At 42.6% G+C, this 21174-nt stretch overlaps 2 protein-coding genes across 9 annotated transcripts in view; both read right to left on the reverse strand.

Annotated features, from left to right (window-relative positions):
• nop14 (NOP14 nucleolar protein homolog (yeast)) overlaps nucleotides 1-7613 on the reverse strand; it is a 30549-nt gene extending 22936 nt beyond the window's left edge. Inside the window, exons 1-8 of the mRNA XM_038970797.1 lie at nucleotides 7486-7613; nucleotides 7116-7298; nucleotides 3122-3256; nucleotides 2357-2498; nucleotides 1961-2103; nucleotides 1516-1653; nucleotides 1114-1236; nucleotides 752-883 (exon numbers count right to left, since the gene is read on the reverse strand). Coding sequence (XP_038826725.1) covers nucleotides 752-883; nucleotides 1114-1236; nucleotides 1516-1653; nucleotides 1961-2103; nucleotides 2357-2498; nucleotides 3122-3256; nucleotides 7116-7298 — 996 coding nt within the window. The 5' untranslated portion in view covers nucleotides 7486-7613. The remainder of the gene's footprint in view (nucleotides 1-751; nucleotides 884-1113; nucleotides 1237-1515; nucleotides 1654-1960; nucleotides 2104-2356; nucleotides 2499-3121; nucleotides 3257-7115; nucleotides 7299-7485) is intronic.
• Nucleotides 7614-11931: 4318 nt separating this feature from the next.
• LOC120026485 (alpha-adducin-like) overlaps nucleotides 11932-21174 on the reverse strand; it is a 56766-nt gene continuing 47523 nt past the window's right edge. For 2 of the 8 annotated variants that reach the window (XM_038971358.1, XM_038971363.1), the window contains 3 exons: nucleotides 19033-19416; nucleotides 18126-18209; nucleotides 11932-14113 (listed from right to left, as the gene is read on the reverse strand). In XM_038971358.1, the coding sequence (XP_038827286.1) occupies nucleotides 13788-14113; nucleotides 18126-18209; nucleotides 19033-19416 (794 nt within the window). In that variant the 3' untranslated portion in view covers nucleotides 11932-13787. Of the gene's footprint in view, nucleotides 14114-16804; nucleotides 16892-18125; nucleotides 18210-19032; nucleotides 19417-21174 lie in introns of all 8 variants that reach the window. The other 6 variants (XM_038971362.1, XM_038971361.1, XM_038971359.1 and 3 more) reach the window with 6 other exon arrangements.

Below are 21174 nucleotides of genomic sequence, written 5' to 3' on the forward strand. Positions count from 1 at the left end.
GGGCACAACAAAAACAAACTGCATATGCAGTCATTGCGTGCAACGGAATATCGGACCAAATACACTTTTTACTACACATAATTGAATTAGTCCAAATACCTATGACACCTTCAAAATGGGTGAACTAGATACATAGCGCTTTCATTTCTAAACGGTAAAACAGATATGTTTGAAAATACCCTCAAATTAAAGGTGACGTGGGTAAGCATTTCACAGGAAGGTCTACACCTGCTGTATTTGGCACATGGGACAAATACAATTTGATTTCGATTTTAGACATTCTGTACTGTCGCCTAATATGAAACATTTGATCTCAAATAAAAAATGCTGTAATATTACAGCCAAATTAAATGTTTTAGCGTCACTGTCCAAATAAATGTGTGTGACCCTTCCTACTACTTCCTTCCATTGAGTAGAGATGATGCGATGTCTGAACTCCAAGACACAAGGTCAAATCATAATCCACACACAGGCAGAGTCTGCCTGGTCCCTTCCGGCGACAAGGCAGAGTCTGCCTGGTCCCTTCCGGCGACAAGGCAGAGTCTGCCTGGTCCCTTCCGGCGACAAGGCAGAGTCTGCCTGGTCCCTTCCGGCGACAAGGCAGAGTCTGCCTGGTCCCTTCCGGCGACAAGGCAGAGTCTGCCTGGTCCCTTCCGGCGACAAGGCAGAGTCTGCCTGGTCCCTTCCGGCGACAAGGCAGAGTCTGCCTGGTCCCTTCCGGCGACAAGGCAGAGTCTGCCTGGTGCCTTACCTGATAGGCCAGAGTCGGTTTGTCGTCACCGTCTAGGACGAAGCCGTCGTTGAGGTCGTCAGCTGACATGTGAGCCTGGGTCTTGGCGCAGTCTTCTCTTACATCTCCCGTCATCCTCCTCAGCCTGTCAGCCTGGGGCAAAGGTCAAACCACAGAAAGGAAACAGCTTCAGTGCAGTAGACAGGTCAAACCACACAGAGAGACAAACCGTGTCAGTGTATCAATAGTTTACATCCTTCCCTTTCTCAAGTCCTTATCTCTATGATTACTGGCTGACAGGTCAGGTGAAAGCAGACCCATTACCCATCAATGGTCATAAAGAAAAAAAAGGACAAGGAAATAGTGTTGAGACACAACCATACCTCTAGTTTCTGCAGGCGCTCCCTTTCCTCCATGGCCACTTCCTCTGGAGTCTTCATCTTCTCAGATGGTTGAGCCTTCATCTCAAAGCCCAGCTCTCGCACCATCATGTCATACTCATCCAGCTGGAACATACAAGGGAAGAGACAAATATGAATGTGTGTATGTGACCAATCAAATTTGATTTGAGATGAGACAAAGGTTTTTTCCCCCCTTGGGGCACAATCATTTTACTTATCCGGGTTCATCTCACTGAGATAAGGTCTCTTGGAAACCTTTTAATTTAACCTTAATGTATACAGGTTAGACTCAATAAGATACAAATCTATTTTGTATGAGGGATATGTTTGACTTAGTGGATAATCAATTAAAACTTCCATTGGAAGCATTTCCTGTTCTTTTACCTTGGGTTTGTCTTCCTCCTCGTGTCTGTCAGCCTTGGGGGCATTCTTGTGAGCCAGCAGCCCCTGAATGCTTTTCCAGTCCTGGTCCAGCTTCTCTGTCAGCACCTGGGACTCCTCCTTCTGGTTCTGCCTCTCCCTCTGAGGACAACCAACAGACCTGTCAGGCATCTGATCTCACCTCAGACACCCGTAGAACTATTGCCAGTACTGGAAAAGTTAATCAAATATCTGGTGGACCACACTATACAACTAAGTCAAGACGAAGGGTATTAACCCCCTCCTAAAAAAGGAAGAAACTGCAGCACATTGATGATCTTGGATGCTGCCCCAAACAATTGAATGGACCTCCCACCAACGTTCCAGCGAATAAACCTTAATACCATTCCTAACGTGTCTAAGACATTAAGGCACATCCTAGAATGAGACGAGAGGGATTGACACTCACCTTCTCTTGTTTCGACTTGAGGATGAGCTCCTCTATGAGTTCCTGTCTGGACTTGGCTCTCTGGTTCCCCCCGTTATCCGTCTCCCCGTGGGTCTTCCTCCTCAGCAGACCACCTCCTCCGAAGTGGGATGCAGTCAGCTCAGCTGAAGGAAAGACGGATGAGAAAATATTGTTATGGTGACTACTTCAGATGTCACCAATAGTGACCCCTTATTTAGATTTTTTTTAACAGACAAATACTTTGCCAATGTACATCTTTATGTTCTCTCTCCGCCACCTGCTTGCTTTCCCTCCCCCCCTTTATATCTCTCTCACTTTCCCCCCCACCCCTTCTCTCCCTCTCCCTGGTCTACAGCTCCCCCCAATTCTGTGAAGACCGGGGTCATTGTGTCTCACCTGAGAGCATTCCTTTCTCGTCTGCATCATCGTCACTGTCTACCATGTCGTTGAGCTTCTCCATCTCAGACAGAGACTGGCCATAGTGGGTCAACTCCTCCTCCTCATTCAGGTTATACATGTTCTTCTTGTCTTGGGTACGCTGAAGGGGGACAACATCAAGAGAAGACAATGTTAAGTTATGAACTACGGTGCATCTTTATACAACACACATGTTTTTGTCCAAATGTTACATTGGAAATGAGTCTTCTCCCCTGGTCTCAACCCCCCACATAACACACAGCTTTGAGAGGAGCACAGGGCCAGCCAAAAGTGCAGCTCCCGAGAAGATAGTTTAATTAAATATTTTATATTGGACATGCTGTAAATCGACAATGTAGGGCTGGGGTGGGCAAACTTCTTGGCTCAAGGGCCACGTCGGTATTTTGAAAATCAACAAAGGGACGCACAGATTTGTTTAAAAAATATGTCCAATTTGTGGGCCAGAAAATATATAAGTCCATTATCATTTCTACATTTTGGGGGGTTTTACTTTTAAAATTAAAGACCAAGGTCTCTTTTGCAAGGGAGCCCTGCTCCCTATACATTCTATCTAGTTTTAGACATTCAAGTGTGGCCTGGAGTGTTTTTTAATAACCCCAAATAATCATATCAAAAAGAAGATGCCGGCCACAGACCGTACTTTGCCCACTCCTGTAGAAGGTGTTTCACGCAGTGACAGTGGAGTGACGAGAGATACTGCATGTCTGTCAGTATTGATCTCACCTGTCTTTCCATCGAAAACCTCTGAAGGATTTTCTCCTCTGGGTCCATCTTGGTGTCATACTCGCCAAACCGTCTGTCTATGAACTTATTGGCCTTGTCCTTTGTCTTATATTCCTTCAACAGGGTCTCTTTTCGCTGGGGGAAGAAAGGAATATCTTATAAGCACAAGAGCCACACTGGCACACTAATGAATAGAATCAAAGAAACGTGGTAACACAAGTTGCAAACCACTCTAGCTGTGATTTGAGATACTGTAAAGCTTACCGTATGCTTCCCAGTCAAAACAGTTCACACATACGTCACTACATTTAGTTGACATTGGCTGCTAACAGGAATGACTTTCAGCTCAAAAAAAGCAGGTGTAAAATGCTGTTCATTTCTGCGTCGTGCATTTTAAAAATGCATCGCTGTTTATGGCTGTAATGACAGGCTACACTTGCACAGCGATTGTGCGCGTGCATTCTCCCTGTGTGTGCACAAGTATGTGCGTGCGCAGGGGGTGTAAGCTTGGAACCACTCCTTTTTGGGGGTCGTGGGTCAAAACGTTTGAGAACCACCGAGCTAGCAAACAGATTGCTGACTTGCTGTACAGCTATAAGATTGGGTGGAGTGCAAATGTCAAATTGTTGGGAGAGGATTGCCATACATAAATATCCATCTCCAAAAATGGTTTAGTGAACAATAATTGTTCTTGTTTACTTTGCAAGCGCACAAGCAATGTGGCATCAAGTACTAGCATAGGCCTACTGGTCTTTTGGTATGTCAAAATTGCTTGTAATTAGAGGTCGACCGATTATGATTTTTCAACGCCGATGCTTGGAGGACCAAAAAAAGTCGATACCGATTAAATCGGCCGATTTTTATATATATTTGTATATCAATTATATTACAAATATATTATATTTATATTATATATATTACATATACATACATATTATATCAATTTAGTCTCAAATAAATAATGAAACATGTTCAATTTGGTTTAAATAATGCAAAAACAAAGTTTGAGAAGTAAAAGTGCAATATGTGCCATGTAAAAAAGCTAACTTTTAAGTTCCTTGCTCAGAACATGAGAACATATGAAAGCTGGTGGTTCCTTTTAACATGAGTCTTCAATATTCCCAGGTAAGAAGTTTTAGGTTGTAGTTATTATAGGACTATTTCTCTCTATACCCTTTGTATTTCATATACCTTAGACTATTGGATGTTCTAAAAGGTACTTTAGTATTGCCAGCCTAATCTCGGGAGTTGATAGGCTTGGAGTCAAACAGTACAATGCTTGAAGCGTTGCGAATAGCTGCTGGCAAAATGCAGGAAAGTGCTGTTTGAATGAATGCTTACGAGCATGCTGCTGCCTACCACCGCTCAGTCAGACTGCTCTATCAAATCATAGACTTAATTATAATAACACACAAAAATACCAGCCTTAGGTCATTATTATGGTCAAATCCGGAAACTATCATTTCGAAAACAAAACGTTTATTCCTTCAGTGAAATACGGAACCGTTCCGTATTTTATCTAATGGGTGGCATCCATAAGTCTAAATACTGCTGTTACATTGCACAACCTTCAATGTTATGTCATAATTATGTAAAATTCTGACAAATTAGTTCGCAACGAGCCACGCGGCCCAAACTGTTGCATATACCCTGACTCTGCGTGCAATGAACGCAAGAGAAGTGACACAATTTCCCTAGTTTATATTGCCTGCTAACATGTATTTCTTTTAACTAAATATGCAGGTTTAAATAAAATATACTTCTGTGTATTGATTTTAAGAAAGGCATTGATGTTTTTGGTTAGGTACATTCGTGCAACGATTGTGCTTTTTTCGCAAATGCGCTTTTGTTAAATCATCACCCGTTTGGCGAAGTTGGCCGTCTTTGTTAGGAAGAAATGGTCTACACACATCTCGCAACGAGCCAGGCGGCCCAAACTGCTGCATATACCCTGACTCTGTTGCACAGAACGCAAGAGAAGTGACACAATTTCCCTAGTTAAAAGGAATTCATGTTAGCAGGCAATATTAACTAAATATGCAGGTTTAAAAAAGATATACTTGTGTATTGATTTTAAGAAAGGCATTGATGTTTAGGGTTAGGTACACATTGGTGCACTTTTTTCGCGAATGCACTTGTTAAATCACCCGTTTGGCGAAGTAGGCTGTGAATCAATGATAAATTAACAGGCACCGCATCGATTATGTGCAACGCAGGACAAGCTAGATAAACTAGTAATATCATCAACCATGTGTAGTTAACTAGTGATTATGTTAAGATTGATGTAATGCTAGCTAGCACCTTACCTTGGCTCCTTGCTGCACTCACATAACAGGTAGTCAGCCTGCCACGCAGTCTCCTCGTGGAGTGCAATGTAATCGGCCAAAAATCCGATTACCGATTGTTATGAAAACTTGAAATCGGCCCTAATTAATCGGCCATTCCGATTAATCGGTCGACCTCTACTTGAAATTTATAATTTACGTATGGAGCTTTCATTTGGAATTAGTTCAATTGACTTATTACATAATCAAAATGTGTTGTTGAAAAAATAATGATAAAGGACTGTCTGGTAGCCTCAATAAATAGACAAAGATAGAACCGTATAGTCCCACGGTAACTATCTGTGCAAAGCCTAGTTCTGAGATATTGAGCATCAAAGGTCACATCGCAGACCTCAGAACTGTTTTGTAGTGAATTCTTTCAAAACCCATTAAGGTCATCACCTTAAAAAGTGACCTAAATTACCAACTATCAAAATCATGAGACATTTGTATATCTGTTTTTTTAGGGGGGTGCCATTGCAGATAGAACATTATGGGTCTGAAATGTCAATCTGGTTTCAGCCATAAGATTCAGACACTTTTGAATTAGACATGTTCAGTTAAGAAGAGTTAAGAAGACTGTAGCTATTTGAATATATAAATGATAGAATAACACTAATTTACCAAGAGTCAGAACACATCAAATACATATGTTTTATGATCAGACAAATTTTTGTCATCAATGAACAACGACGTGACATCGTTTACTTTATGATATCGAACCGTTTTTTGCTTACATGCCATCATGGCTGCTAGACTAGCCTAGACCATACTTAGAGGGAGATGACCAAGACATGAATTGTTAGATATTGCTGCACTGTCCTAACTAGAAGTACAAGCATTTCGCTACACTCGCAATAACATCTGCTAACCATGTGTGTGACCAATAAAATCATGTTCTGATTGGTCTGTCTGTATTTGTTCAGGTTTGTGATTGGATTGCGGACAGAACCTTATAGTGCCAAGTTCAAATGGGTTTATGCAGATAGAAGTTTACAGTCCCATGGTCTCGATTTGTAGTTGAAGTCATTGCATGTATAGTTGGTTTTTTTCTTGAGTCAATTGAAAGAAACTTGTGACTGGACTTGCTCTAATGCAGCATTAAAAATCACTGGTAACTGAAGAAAACGAGCTTGGACTGGTGAAAATTGATTGGTCATCCAACTCGGAATTCCACCTCGGGAACTCGGGCCTTTTTCTAGAGCTTCAACTTTCCGACCTGAAGATCACTTTCGTCACGATTTTACCTCGTATTTTTCATAGTTCCCAGTTGTTTTGAACGCGGCATTATAATGCACGATTTGTAAATGACTCGAGACGTTCTACTTGGGACTCGGACCTTGTGACTCGAATAATAGTGACTTTTTGGTCATTTTCAATAAAAAAAAAATGTTGCAACAACTATTGCTGGCAAGAAGTTCGCTTCGCCAAGCCGAGTTTTTGCTAGGAGCAAACGTTAGTCTACGGACGTCTTTAGGATCCATCTAGCCTGGTCCCAGATCTGTTTGTGCTGGCTTGTTAACTCCTATGGTAAACTTATATGGACAACGACCATAGAAGTTGGTAAGAGAGCACAAATCTGAAACCAGGCTGGATACTTTACATCCATCTCTGCATATGTTATCTTCAAATCCCCATGTGTACATAAACAATTCATTGCAACCACCTACCTTGTTGATGGCTTTAGATCTGGATACACCTGGCAGACCGACGTCGTGCTTGCTTTTTCGCCCGAGGATGTCAAACTTTTTCCGGTTGATTTTCACCTCGAATGGGTTGTTTTTGATCTGGGTGGAAGTTTTGGTCTTGCGAACCTTATCAGCAAGGTTCTTCTTTTTTGGCAGTTTCCCCATCTAGACAAAATAGGTAGCTAGGTGAAGGCAAGAATATGGCTGAGAACCTCCTTGCTAATATAACAACCATGTAAAGTACTGAAATACAATAGCTAGTGTGATAACTGGCTAGCTAACGTTTGATAACGTCGGCTAGCTAACATTGGACACGTTCTCAAGGCAAACATCATAAATTGTAATGGCATACCTTATAGATTGGATATTGGTCAAGTAAAACACCTCATATGTATTTTGAAGTTAAAATATAACTTTAAATCATCTACTTTGCATTATCCACGTTGTTCCACAGCAGAAAATCCGCCTGCCAGCACGAGGTCAAAGTTCATCATGAGGCGACTCCTCGTCAGTTGACATGGTAAGTAATATTCTGCAGCGCCGCTATCTGGTAAAAACTCAGCATTGCACTTAAAGGAAAACGAAAAAGGATGAGATGTGAAATAGGTGCTCGTCAGGGCCCCACCTGTTAGCCTTTTTTTGTATGTGCATGTTATTTTGGCATTACTACGTGACACATATCAGTTTGCAAACAATGTAAAAATATTAGCTCAGTGCTTTCTTTGGTGGTGAAGCAGCCAGCGTAGGGGTTGGCAATGTTCTCTAGTTATGCCGTGATTGGTTCAGTGTTCTGTCACTCATGGGGACACTAGATTTTCGCAAAATCTACGAGGAGCTTGAAAATTCATGCCCCTTGGGTGCTGCCATAGTTACATTATAAGTGCCCATCCAAGAAGGCTCAAGGTCATTGGCCACAGATACAATGTTGTCAAATCATGTTATATCTACTGTAGCGTTGAATGGACTGATTATGTCAACATCATACTTTCAAAATCTTAGCTAACAAACTAGCAGTCATCATCATGAATCAAGTCGACAATATACTGGCAAATACTTTTTAATCCTTGTCATATGAAGAGAGATTAGAGATAAAATTTCGGTGCTCATCGGCCATAAACATTACACAAATTGGAAATCGAAAATCAAACAATGAGTGGTTTGGAAGGAATCAGTGGCTAACTGCAAGCATTGCAAATGTTAGGATTTATGTTTATGCACTATAGCCTGCTAGCATAATGTTTGAAGATGAATATTGTTTTGTTACACACACACACAAACAATACAGATGTGTGTGTGTGTAGGTGTGTAATGACTGACCAACACAGGCCATAAAAGCTGTGGTCAAGCTGGAGAGGGGAGGGGTGCATCTCTCTAAGCCAACCAGGGAGGTTAGGGCGCCTGATCAGTACCATATTAGGAATTGTTTGAGTGAAGAATCAAGGGGGAGACACAAGACGGAGCTAATCTACCCAGCAACCAGATGTGGACAAAGGAAAGCACTAAGGGACTTGGACAAGTCCGGGTGCCAGCATAGGCTGAGCAAAAGTTTAAACCGCGCTCAGCCTCTACTATGATAGGCCAACTGGACGAGTTGGAACTAAAGCTGTCATAGTATAAGAACTGCTATTTGAGCACATTCCACAGTTCCCTGTTCTACCCTGCGCAGAGATACAGTGAACCCGTATATATGAAAATTGCATTTACCATCGCTTGAGTTTAATTAAAATACTTAAAATATATTCGGTGACTCTGAATCACTTTTTGTCCTGATACCAGATTTGAACTGACGCAAATCTCTTTCACAAAGCAATCACTTGCTGCTATTCAGTGGACTGAGTGTGAGGTCCAGGTCTGGGTTTAAGGGTCTCTTTTCCAAGCTTAAAAGGATAAACATTCAACATTCGCCATGCTGTCAATCCAGCGTAACTTCTACCGCGTTCCAAACAATTGGAAACTCAGAACTGGGAAATCTCAGATTTCAGTGAGTTCAAGACAACTGGGAATTCTGAAAAAAAAAACATCTCCGACTGGGAAAATACATTTTGAACGGTCATCCAACCCGGAATTCCAAGTCTGGAACTCAGGCCACATTCTGAGCTCCAACCTGAAGATCACTGACGTCATGAATCAACCTTGTTTTTTTCCCAGAGTTCCCAGTTGTCTTGAAGTACCATAAATGTGTCAGAGGAAGGCCATTAAAATTGTCAAAGATTCCAGCCACCCTAGTCATAGACTGTTCTCTCTGCTACCGCACGGCAAACGGTAACGGAGCGCCAAGTCTAGGTCCGAGAGGCTCCTAAATAGACTCTACCCCCAAGCCATAAGACTCCTGAACAGTTAATTAAATGGCTACCCAGACTGCTGCTACTCTCTGTTATATCTATGCATAGTCACTTTAATAACTCTACCTACATGTACATATTACCTCAATTACCTTGACACCGGTGACCCCGCACATTGACTCTGTACCGGTACCCCCTGTGTATAGCCTTGCTATTGTTATTTACTGCTGCTCTTTAATAATTTGTTATTCTTATCTCTTACTTTTTGGGAGGTATTTTCTTAAAACTGCATTGTTGGTTGTAAGTAAGCATTTCACTGTTGTATTTGGCACATGTGACATGTGACAATTTGATTTTAATTGAAATTCAGAGAATGCCAGACTTTAATGACAAAGTTTGATCATGAAGGACCGCCACGCTACCTTCCTGTTCAAGTGAGCACAGCACAACAAGGCGAGTCCAAAAATGTATTGTATGCTGCTGCATAAATGATGTAATATGCCAGGGAGATATGTATACTGTAGCAAAGAAAGTAATACTAAGTGAATGTTGTGTAGTAAGCTGTTAGTAGGCCATGTGCCTCACCCTACTAATTTGGTCCCTTTTCCCCTCATACCTTAGCCTACTGTTCTAACTTGGTGGTGCACATTTAGCCTATAGCCTGTTTTAGAGAAATGTCATCATCGAATATGGTAAGAGCTTTCATTGTCTGCTTATATACCATCTATATTTATCCTACGGTTCTGACTTGGTGTACAGGGAGAATAGTGTAAGAATGGCCCATGTTCTGAATTCTGTTGCTGTACATTTCAAAAGTGCTGAACAAATAGTTATTGACTACGTCCGTCCTAACTCACTCATTCATGTCTTAATCGAAGTTACAGACTGCCTCTTAGCCACTCGTTGTCCCCTTATGCCATAGGTTGTACATCTCAATTGTCAGTAGAAACCACATTTGTTTAAGTAAATCAGCCATATCAGCAATGTTTTTTAAAAGGCAGTAAATGAGGCTGAATGAACTGTTTCACTGCCAGACAAGGCTCCGCTGATAGCCAGGAGTAGCAGTGATAAGGTGTTGGGACTGCTGTTGGGACTCTGCTTTTGGGACAGCTTTATGTAGGCCCTAACAGTTTATGGGCACCGTTTGTCACCGTTATAGTGCAATTCATGTATTGTTCAGTGTTGTGGCATTGCTGGCATGCATCAAAAACTTTGTTGTTGTTGAGTTTGCCACACCAAGATTTGAGCTAAAATCTCCACTGCATATAACTATACTGAACAAAAATATTAACTCGACATGCAACAATTTCAATGATTTTACTGAGTTCCAGTTCATATAAAGAAATCAGTCAATTGAAATAAATTCCCTAATCTATGGATTTCACAACTGGGAATACAGATATGCATCTGTTGGTCACAGAAAAGATAGGGGCGTGGATCAGAAAACAGGTCAGTAGCTGGTGTGACCCCCATTTGCCTCATGCAGCGCGACACATCTCCTTCGCATAGAGTTGATCAGGCTGTTGATTGTGGAATGTTGTCCCATACCTCTTCAATGGTTGTGCGAAGTTGCTGGATATTGGCGGGAACTGGAACACGCTGTCGTATACGTCGATCCACAACATCCCAAACATTCTCAATGGGTGACATGTCTGGTGAGTGTGCAGGCCGTGGAAGAACTGGGACACTTTTAGCTTCCAGGAATTGTGTACAGATCCTTGCGACATGGGGCTGTGCGTTATCATGCTGAAACATGAGGTGATGGCGGTGGATGAATGGCACAACAATGGGCCTCAGGATCTCGTCACAGTATCTCTGTGTGCGTTCAAATTGCCATCGACAAAATGCAATTGTGTTCGTTTTCAGTAGCTTATGCCTGCCCATATCATAACGCCACCCCCACCATGGTGCGCGCTGTTCACAACGTTGACATCAGAAAACCGCTCACCCACACAACGCCATACACGTGGTCTGCAGTTGTGAGGCCGGATGGACGTACTGCCAAATTCTCTAAAACGACATTGGAGGCAGTTTATGGTAGGCAAATTAACATTCTATTCTCTGGCAACAGCTGCGGTAGACATTCCTGCAGTCAGCATGCCAATAGCACACTCCCTCCAAACTTGAGACATCTGTGGCATTGTGTCGTGTGACAAAACCGCACATTTTAGTGGCCTTTTGTCCCCAGCACAAGGTGCACCTGTGTAATGATGTCACTGTTTAATCAGCTTCTTGATATGCCACACCTGTCAGTTGATGGATTATCTTGGCAAATGAGAAATGCTCACTAACAGGTATGTAAACAAAAGTGTACAAAATTCAAGAGAAATAAGCTTTTGTTTGTGCATATGTTACATTTCTGGGTTCTTTTTTCAGCTCATGAAACACTTAACATGTTTCGGTTATATTTTTGTTCAGTGTAGTACTAATATCAGCGAGTAATACCATAAGTATTGTTCTGCTGATGAAACATCAACTCAAGATTTACTAGTCTTCGCAAAAATGATAATTTGGAATTGTTGAAGGAAGGATTTTTATTAATGATTGAACAAAAATAAACAGTACAGTGAAAAAAAGATGGTAGTCTATAAATGGTATAAGTACACATTTCTGTAAAATGGGGGAACAGCTTAGCTGCAAGTTTAAAACAATTCTAAGTGACTTCAAATGAAGAAATGACTAAGAACGTTGCTATTATTGTGCTAATAACAATACTAACAATAAGTAAAAGGGAGTAAAATGGAGTTATTGACAATAAGTAAAAGGGAGTTAGTCATAATGTAGACAAACAATACAAGGTCAAAGCTTTAGTTTAATGCCATGCGGTTCTTCAGGGAACAGGCTAATGTCCTCAGCTTGCGTCAATCATGTAATATACCAGGTTAATAGTAGCCTGGTCATAGATCTGTTTGTGCCATCTTGCCAACTCCTATGGTCCTTCATGCCATTGGTAAGACAGCACTAACAGAACTGGGACCAGGCTAGGTTTTGATAGTGGTCTGAAACCAAGCTTCACAGGCAAGTGGGATTCATTCATGACATTGGTCGGGCGTCAATGCCCCTCTGCCCGACAACCTTCTTAAAAAAGCCAAGGTGTAAGATCGCTAGCCTTGTCCCAGATGTGTCATTCCGTCCATTCCTATTGCCATTGTTTGGTGTGACAGCACAAATAGATGTGGGACCAGGCTGTACGATCACGCCCACAGATAGATTACGTGAACTCCAGTGTCTTGAGTGCAACTTGAAAGCGAGATGTTTTCTTGAGACAGTTATTTCATTTCAGGAGGGGGATTCACAGAGTAGTCCATCGCAGTGTGGTCACTGATCACGCATGCGGTGTTTAAAATGGTGCGATGTGGCTTCAAAAACAACTGTATTCCAACATTCCCTGTATACTTAAAATCGGTAGCCTGAATCCAGACTGAATTGTTCTTTTTTGACTTTCAGTTTGGATCCAGGCTGACCTGCGGTTTCCTCTAAAAGCAACGGTTAAAAAACAGCAGTCCGGGCTGTGGTATTTTGAGGTGCTTCAGTTCAGTGCTCTCACAGCAAGTGAAAATGGCTAAATGAAGATTTTTTTGAATAACAAAATAAATGGGACTATAGCTATATCATTAACAATATAAAATACATCTGTCCTCGTAGGTCCCGTTTGAATGTGTCTCTGTGATTGGAGCAGCAGTCCTCCCTCTCACCAGGTGCCACTAAACCCTGGTTGATAGAAGAGGTACGGGAGTGACAGAATGTCAAATTCAGATGAAGAGTTGTTATGCTATTCTTGACATGATTTGAGTTCTCACGGGCCATAGGCCAAGAAAAACCTAACTTGGACCCCGTGTTTTGAGTGAACAGATTTAACGCTAATGTTAGAAATCTGAAATTAGCACCATGCAGTTCATTTGTAGTTATACATTTTGAATCGGTTACCACCTGTTAAATGACAGAGTAAAAGCTTATTTTCATTTTTGGGGGGGGGGGGGGGGGGACGACACTGATACAATCCCAAAACATTGTAGTGGTTAATCGAGTTTCAGTAACTATAAAAAATAAAAATAAAAGAATATGAAAATAAAAATGCACTGCTCACTCCAAGTAGTGGGCCTAAATAGACAGCATGCGTAACAAGCCACACTGAACCAGACTGAATGCACACAGTCATTCACCAATGAAAGCGACTTATTAAAACTTCGTAAGTGATTTTGACCCTTTTTTTTAATAGAAAATTAGCACACACTAGGAGGTGCCCACAAAGTTAAGGCCAGAAAAAACAAATTATAAAAAGCATCAACATCAAATTATGTGGGTTGCGGCTCGCTCAAGGGGAAGCAAAGGGTTACAAAGCGTGAGAGGGGTGTGCAGGCGGAGGTCTCATCTAGGTTTCCTTTGCTTTTTGTTCCTTTTCTTCCATCTTCTTTTTGTTTTTCTTGAAGAAGGAGGGAGTGCGGAACGTCTTCTTCTTGGAAGGTGATTTGCTGGGATATTCGTCACCGTCCTGTTCACAGTCTTGGTTGCCGGCGGCGGAAGCGTCAGCAGGCTCCTCCCCCTCAGTGGTGGCGGGAGGGGCAGGAGTGGGGTCTTTGGCGGGGAGGGTGGGGGCTGGGGTGTCGGAGGGTTGGTTGTCTTGGGACAGGTCAGGGAGGGTCTGTCTCAGTGTAGCCTGGTCACTCTTGTCCTTATAGGTGTGCTCCGGCTGGGGCTCTGTGGGGGAGGGAGGGCGGGAGAGTGAGGAGAAGATCTAATTAGATAGGAGGAAACGGTTCATTTACAGGGCCTGCAAAGCAGCTGTAATACAGATGAGGCCACGTATCAAGGCAGATATGAGATCAGCTTTTAAAATCTGCTATTCAACTATTTACATTAGCCATTTCACATTCCTCTCACTTGGGCTACAGGTTAAATCCACAACAGCGATATATCCAATTTTCTTCTGCCATCATTGTCTTTATTCTGTAGTCCAGCTAGTCGGGAACACATATCTATATCAACCATGAAAACAGTCTACGTCTGGAGATCAGAATCTTCAGGCATCAATAAGACAACATGCTCCTCAGCTGCGGCATGCCTATATATAGAATACCACCATCAGCTCAACTGGCCATCACCACCGCCTAGCTATACATTGAAGACTCGGACCACAAAAGCTTGACATTGAAGACTCAGTCAAGAACGCTGACCATTTCACAAAGCAAAGCTCAACAGCTCTTAAAATAAAATCCAGGGAAGGGTAAGGCCCTTACAGCTTTTATACAGTAGATTTAATAGTTTTCCCCCCAACATCAATCTACACACAATACCCCATAATGACAAAGCAAAAACAGGTTTTTAAAAATGTTTGCAAATGTATTAAAAATGAAGAAAAAAAAACTGAAATATTACATTTACATAAGCATTCAGACCCTTACTCAGTACTTTGTTGAAGCACCTTTGGCAGCGATTACAGCCTCGAGTCTTCTTAGGTATAAAGCTACAAGCTTGGCACACCTGTATTTGGGGAGTTTCTCCTATTCTTCTCTGCAGATCCTCTCAATCTCTGTCAGGTTGGATGCAAAGCTATTTTCAGGTCTCTCCAGAGATGTTCGATCGAGTTTAAGTACAGGCTCTGGCTGGGCTACTCAAGGACATTCAGAGACTTGTCCCGAAGCCGCTCCTGCGTTGTCTTGGCTGTGTGCTTAGGGTCGTTGTCCTGTTGGAAGGTGAACCTTCGCCCCTTTGGCAAACTCCAAGCAGGCTGTCATGTGCCTTTTACTGAAGAGTGGCTTTCGTCTGGCCACTCTAATATAAAAGGCCTGATTGGTTGAGTGCTGCAGAGATGGTTGTAATTCTGGAAAGTTCTCCCATCTCCACAGAGGATCTCTGTCAGAGTGACCATCGGGTTCTTGGTCACCTCCCTGACCAAGGCCCTTCTCCCCCGATTGCTCAGTCTGGCCGGGCGGCCAGCTCTGGAAAGAGTCTTGGTGGTTCCAAACTTCTTCCATTTAAAGAATGGAGACACAATCCTGTCTCTGAGCTCTGAGGACAATTCCTTCAACCTCATGGCCTGGTTTTTGCTCTGGCATGCACTGTCAACTGTGGGACATTACAAAGACAGGTGTGTGCCTTCCCAAATCATGTCCAAATCGATTGAATTTACCACAAGTGGACTCCAATAAAGTTGTAGAAACATCTCAAGGATGATCAATGGAAACAGGATGCACCTGAGCTCAATTTCGAGTCTCATAGCAAAGGGTCTGAATACTTATGTAAATAAGGTATCTATTTTATTTGTAATATATTTGCAAAAATGTCTAAACCTGTTTTCGCTTTGTCATTATGTGGTATTGTGTGTAGTTTGATGAGGAAAACGTAACAAAACGTGGAAAAAGTCAAGGGGTCTAAATACTTTCTGAATGCACTATATATATATCAAATTCATGTGCATATAAACTATACAGTGCAGTGGGATTAAGTACAGTTCATCTTCATGCTTGTGTATAAACTGTGCAGTCAATGTAGCACAAGACAACCACTGTCCGCTGTTTGTCTGAGTTCCTCACCATACATACAAGCCACAGACAATATACTCTAACACATATTACTAGCAGGTACACACAACAGACTGATTATCCATACAACCCCTGAAGAACCTCTGAATATCGATGAAGGTAAACACAACATGACACAGCAATAAGTGAAACAATTGATATAGGAAGCTGTTCATCATGTTACTGCTAAGCCAACAGAAAACAAGCCTCACACTTAGCAAAGCCAAAAAAGCGTGCATTCTACTACAACCACACTCCACTAAAATACAAGAGCGGTGTATATACACACCAGAGGTTGGTCTCATCTGGAACAAAAACATAACATTCAGTACATTATAATAGCAATATACATGACCTGTTTCATGTATTTTATTCATGGGAATTATAATGCAGGAACTTACGATTTCATATAGTTTTAAAATAAGATGTTCCCATGTAAAATTCAAAAAGGTTAAGTTCACAAGAGATCAACTCCGGGAAGGAAGAGATTACCTAAAAAGAGATTTGTTGCTGGGTCTATCTCAGATCTCTCCACTGTCGCTGGCTAGGAACATAGATTGTATAGGAAGTGGTGTTAACATCAATCTCCTCATTTAAGAGATACTGTCATTTCAGACAGGGAGGACCTCTGAAATAGCACCTGGCAACAAAAGGAAATAAGAGGGAAAGAACAGGAAGTCAAGGACCAAAGTGAGGAGGAATAGATACTTAACCCAAGCGGGCCACAGAGACACAGAGACACAGAGAGACAGAGAGACAGAGAGAGAGAACAAGGAAGAGTCGGATGAGTGAATCCATGCAGAGAACGGTGGGGTTAATAGTTTGAACACAAGCCATGGGGGCGGAGGTGAGTTGGAACAATACGTACTTACTATGGCAACAGGTACTCTCTAGCATTTCCATCTCCTGATAGTAACGCAGCCCACAAAGAAGAAGCACAGGTAGAAACAAACGTCTATAGATGCAAGTCAATCACCGCCACCACAGTGTTAAAATTAAACAGAAAAATACAAATGATAATTAGGAGAAACACCAGGAGAAATTAAAATTAAAAAAATAGCAAAAAATCCATTCTCAACAAGACTCCAAAAGATGGAGAATGGAGAAGCGAATGGGTATTGTAAGATATTTAACGTAACGTAAGACAAGTGTTAAACCATCTTTGATTAGATTACACCAGTGATTGGTCTAGTAGGCAATCGCATTCTACTTTCCTTCTATACTTTACTTCCTACAGAACACACGCTTGTTATGGCTTATACTGGGAGATGCTGGAAGAAGCACAGTATTGGCTTCAGAAAATCAGAGGAAGGATAACTGTGTCCCTCGCAGGCCTCCATAGATCATAATGCATTCAGTCTTTATTACTGTATAATCCATGGCAAGAAGTGTCTGGGAAATAATGTACTTGACGGTTTTACAACCAGTAGGTGTCATTATACTGTATTGGACATTCTCCTACTGACTTTAAAAGATGTAATCCAACAGTAATAAAGACCAAGAGGGAGAATAAAACAAAATACTTTCTTAAATGATCACAATGCACTTCAATCTTAATCTCATGTAAGAAAAATTCCCCCCGCTCTAAAAGTTATGGCTATCTTTGGCCCATCTGTAGCGCTCTGTTGATCTTGAGGAATCGTAATCTAAGAGGATATTCCTTGGGACGAAAATGTAAACCCTGAATTACACTGAACTTTCCACTACACGAGGGGTATACTACAAACCAGGGTCCATAATTTAGCCAGCCAACTTTGGTGAACAACCAGAAATAACAATAGATTTTCTGGTTCATTAAGAAAAGTAAACATAGATATGTGTTTTTGTTGCTGAGTTAGACAGACCATGTTCATTTCAAGTGCATCTTTCTAAAAAAAGAAAATGTTATTTCAGAACATTTGGCCAAGATAGCTGGCTTACTCATTGATCCTACTTTGTAGTATACCCCTATGATCTTACGGTTTGTTTGTTTCCCATATAACCCAATTAACCCCAATTGACCTCAATTAGTCTCAAACCTCTTGGCCTGTTATTACACATTAAACATCACATTCAAAAGCAACTACAGTTATGTTAAAGACCACATCAAAGAAAAACAGACAGGAACCCTTGAATCCCTTGTTTTTGACCCTTAACCATGGTGCCTCACACCCGGTAGTAGCCCAGGAGAAGCCCCTAGGCCAACTAACCTTCCTCTGCTCTGACAGGGGTGCTGGGGGGCGTGCAGGTCTGACTCTGACCCTTCACCTCTTCCTCAGGTTCCGGTAACGCATCTAGGGAGGAAATCGAATCAAACTTCATTTAAAAGGTCCATTTCACAAACGAAAAGACAAAAGGTTGTCAACTGGTCAGATTAGAGCAATGCATCCCTTGATTTTGATTGAGGATTGTCAGTTAGTGTTCATTCAAAACACACATAATCAACCCAGAGAAATTAGTGTAATACATTACTACCCTTACACCACCACATACAGTATATAAAAACAGCACACAGAACATAGGAGAAAAGGCATTATGATTATTATTATTATAGGACATTGCACACGACACTGCAGAAGTAAGAAAGCCCAACAATGGCAACACCCATGTTAGTCCACCTTCACCCCAGATAAGGAACCTCTTCCATTGGAGACGCTAATCAGATGATTAGTAGGAAACCTTCACAAACCCCAAAAGGAAAACAGGTCCATATTAGGAGGAGGAGCAGGAGGACGAGGAAGAGTCTCTTGCCCAGGACTGATGAGTTGACAGAGTTGAGTCAGATCAGATGGTAGGGGGTGAGAGGGTTGCAAAATTCTGGAAACTTTACCCAAATTCCAAGGTTCTCCAGAAATCCTGGTGGGATGTTTCCCAGTTCAAGGATTTCCTCCCTGCTGATTCCTGGAATCCTCCAACTGGGATTTATGGAAAACCTGGACATTTTGCAACCTTAAACCATGAGGAAGTGGGCAGAGGACAGACGAGGTTTGAGGACTGGAGGGGGTAAGTAGTGGGTAGGACGGGAACAGGATCAACCCCGGAGAGACAGAAAAGGGACTCCAGTGTCAGAATGCAGAACGGAGAGCAGGCCAGAATCACTCTGCAGTCAGTCAGTACCTGGAGCCTCAAGGAGGGTGAGGGCAGCCAGTTCTGTGTTGGCGGTCCTGAGGGCCTTCAGCACGGCACAGTGAAAATCCTTGTGAGGAGATTCTGGGCGGGAATCTCCCCCATAGCCCTTGGGCCCCGACCCTGTGGACATCCCAGGGCTCTCCTGACCATCCTCCGACTGTGTCAGGGTGTCTCGACTGGGGAAAGAGGTGGTGGTGGTGGTAGGGGTGGCCGTGGAGGGGGTCTCTGAGACCTCCAGTCCCTTCTCTGGGACACAGAGGGGCTTTGGCTTCAGTGCAGGCTTCTGTGGGGAGGTAGAGGGGGACAGGCCTCCCTCCCCAGGCCCAGGTGAAGGAAGCTGTGTGCTGGCTGTGGAGGAGCCTTCACCCTGTACTGGATGAATGATGCAAAACAACAATTTGGATCTCTGTGATGGGTCGTGGGCTCCAGGAGCTTTGAAGAACTACCTCATACCCCACAGGTAGTATTACATTTAATTTAATTTCATTACAGTACAACGGTTTGATTTGTTTGATCTTAGCACTTTTTTCTTAGCTAGCTACATAGCCGTCTTTGTATCAAAGATAATTGTGTAGTTTAGATTATTATCGAATTATCGAATCTTCTAACGTTGTCAACACTGCTAGCTAGCCAGCTAGCCAACTTCTACCGAATCATTACAACGGAACGATTTGATTAGTGTAGTGTTAGCTAGCTACATAGTTGTCTTTGCTGTCTTTGTATCTAAGATAATTGTGTAGTTTAGAGTAATCATCTAGCCAGTTATCGAGGTTACCTAGCCAGCTCCACTTTCAAACAAAGTCAGCTAGCCAGCTATTTTCGCCGTCCTAACGTTGTCAACACTGCTAGCTAGCCAGCTAGCCAACTTCTACCGAAACAGTACAACGGAACGATTTGATTAGTGTAGTGTTAGCTAGCTACATAGTTGTCTTTGCTGTCTTTGTATCTAAGATAATTGTGTAGTTTAGAGTAATTATCTAGCCAGTTATCGAGGTTACCTAGCCAGCTCCACTTTCAAACAAAGTCAGCTAGCCAGCTATTCTCGCCGTCCTAACGTTGTCAACACTGCTAGCTAGCCAGCTAGCCAACTTCTACCGAAACAGTACAACGGAATGATTTGATTAGTGTAGTGTTAGCTAACTACATAGTTGTCTTTGCTGTCCTTGTATCTAAGATAATTGTGTAGTTTAGAGTAATTATCTAGCCAGTTATCGAGGTTACCTAGCCAGTTATCGAGGCTACCTAGCCAGCAACACTTTCAAACAAAGTCAACAACGCAGCCACTGCTAGCTAGCCTACTTCACCAGTCAGCAGTATTGCATCATTTTAGTCAATAAGATTTTTGCAACGTAGGCTTAACTTTCTGAACATTCGAGACGTGTAGTCCACTTGTCATTCCAATCTCCTTTGCATTAGCGTAGCCTCTTCTGTAGCCTGTCAACTATGTGTCTGTCTATCCCTGTTCTCTCCTCTCTGCACAGACCATACAAACGCTTCACACCGCGTGGCCGCTGCCACCCTAACCTGGTGGTCCCAGCGCGCACGACCCACGTGGAGTTCCAGGTCTCCGGCAGCCTCTGGAACTGCCGATCTGCGGCCAACAAGGCAGAGTTCATCTCAGCCTATGCTTCCCTCCAGTCCCTCGACTTCTTGGCACTGACGGAAACATGGATTACCACAGATAACACTGCTACTCCTACTGCTCTCTCCTCGTCTGCCCACGTGTTCTCGCACACCCCGAGAGCTTCTGGTCAGCGGGGTGGTGGCACTGGGATCCTCATCTCTCCCAAGTGGACATTCTCTCTTTCTCCCCTGACCCATCTGTCTATCGCCTCCTTTGAATTCCATGCTGTCACAGTTACCAGCCCTTTCAAGCTTAACATCCTTATCATTTATCGCCCTCCAGGTTCCCTTGGAGAGTTCATCAATGAGCTTGACGCCTTGATAAGTTCCTTCCCTGAGGATGGCTCACCTCTCACAGTTCTGGGTGACTTTAACCTCCCCACGTCTACCTTTGACTCATTCCTCTCTGCCTCCCTCTTTCCACTCCTCTCCTCTTTTGACCTCACCCTCTCACCTTCCCCCCCTACTCACAAGGCAGGCAATACGCTTGACCTCATCTTTACTAGA

This window comes from Salvelinus namaycush, chromosome 31 (assembly GCF_016432855.1).
Source record: "Salvelinus namaycush isolate Seneca chromosome 31, SaNama_1.0, whole genome shotgun sequence".
Taxonomy (NCBI): domain Eukaryota; kingdom Metazoa; phylum Chordata; class Actinopteri; order Salmoniformes; family Salmonidae; genus Salvelinus; species Salvelinus namaycush.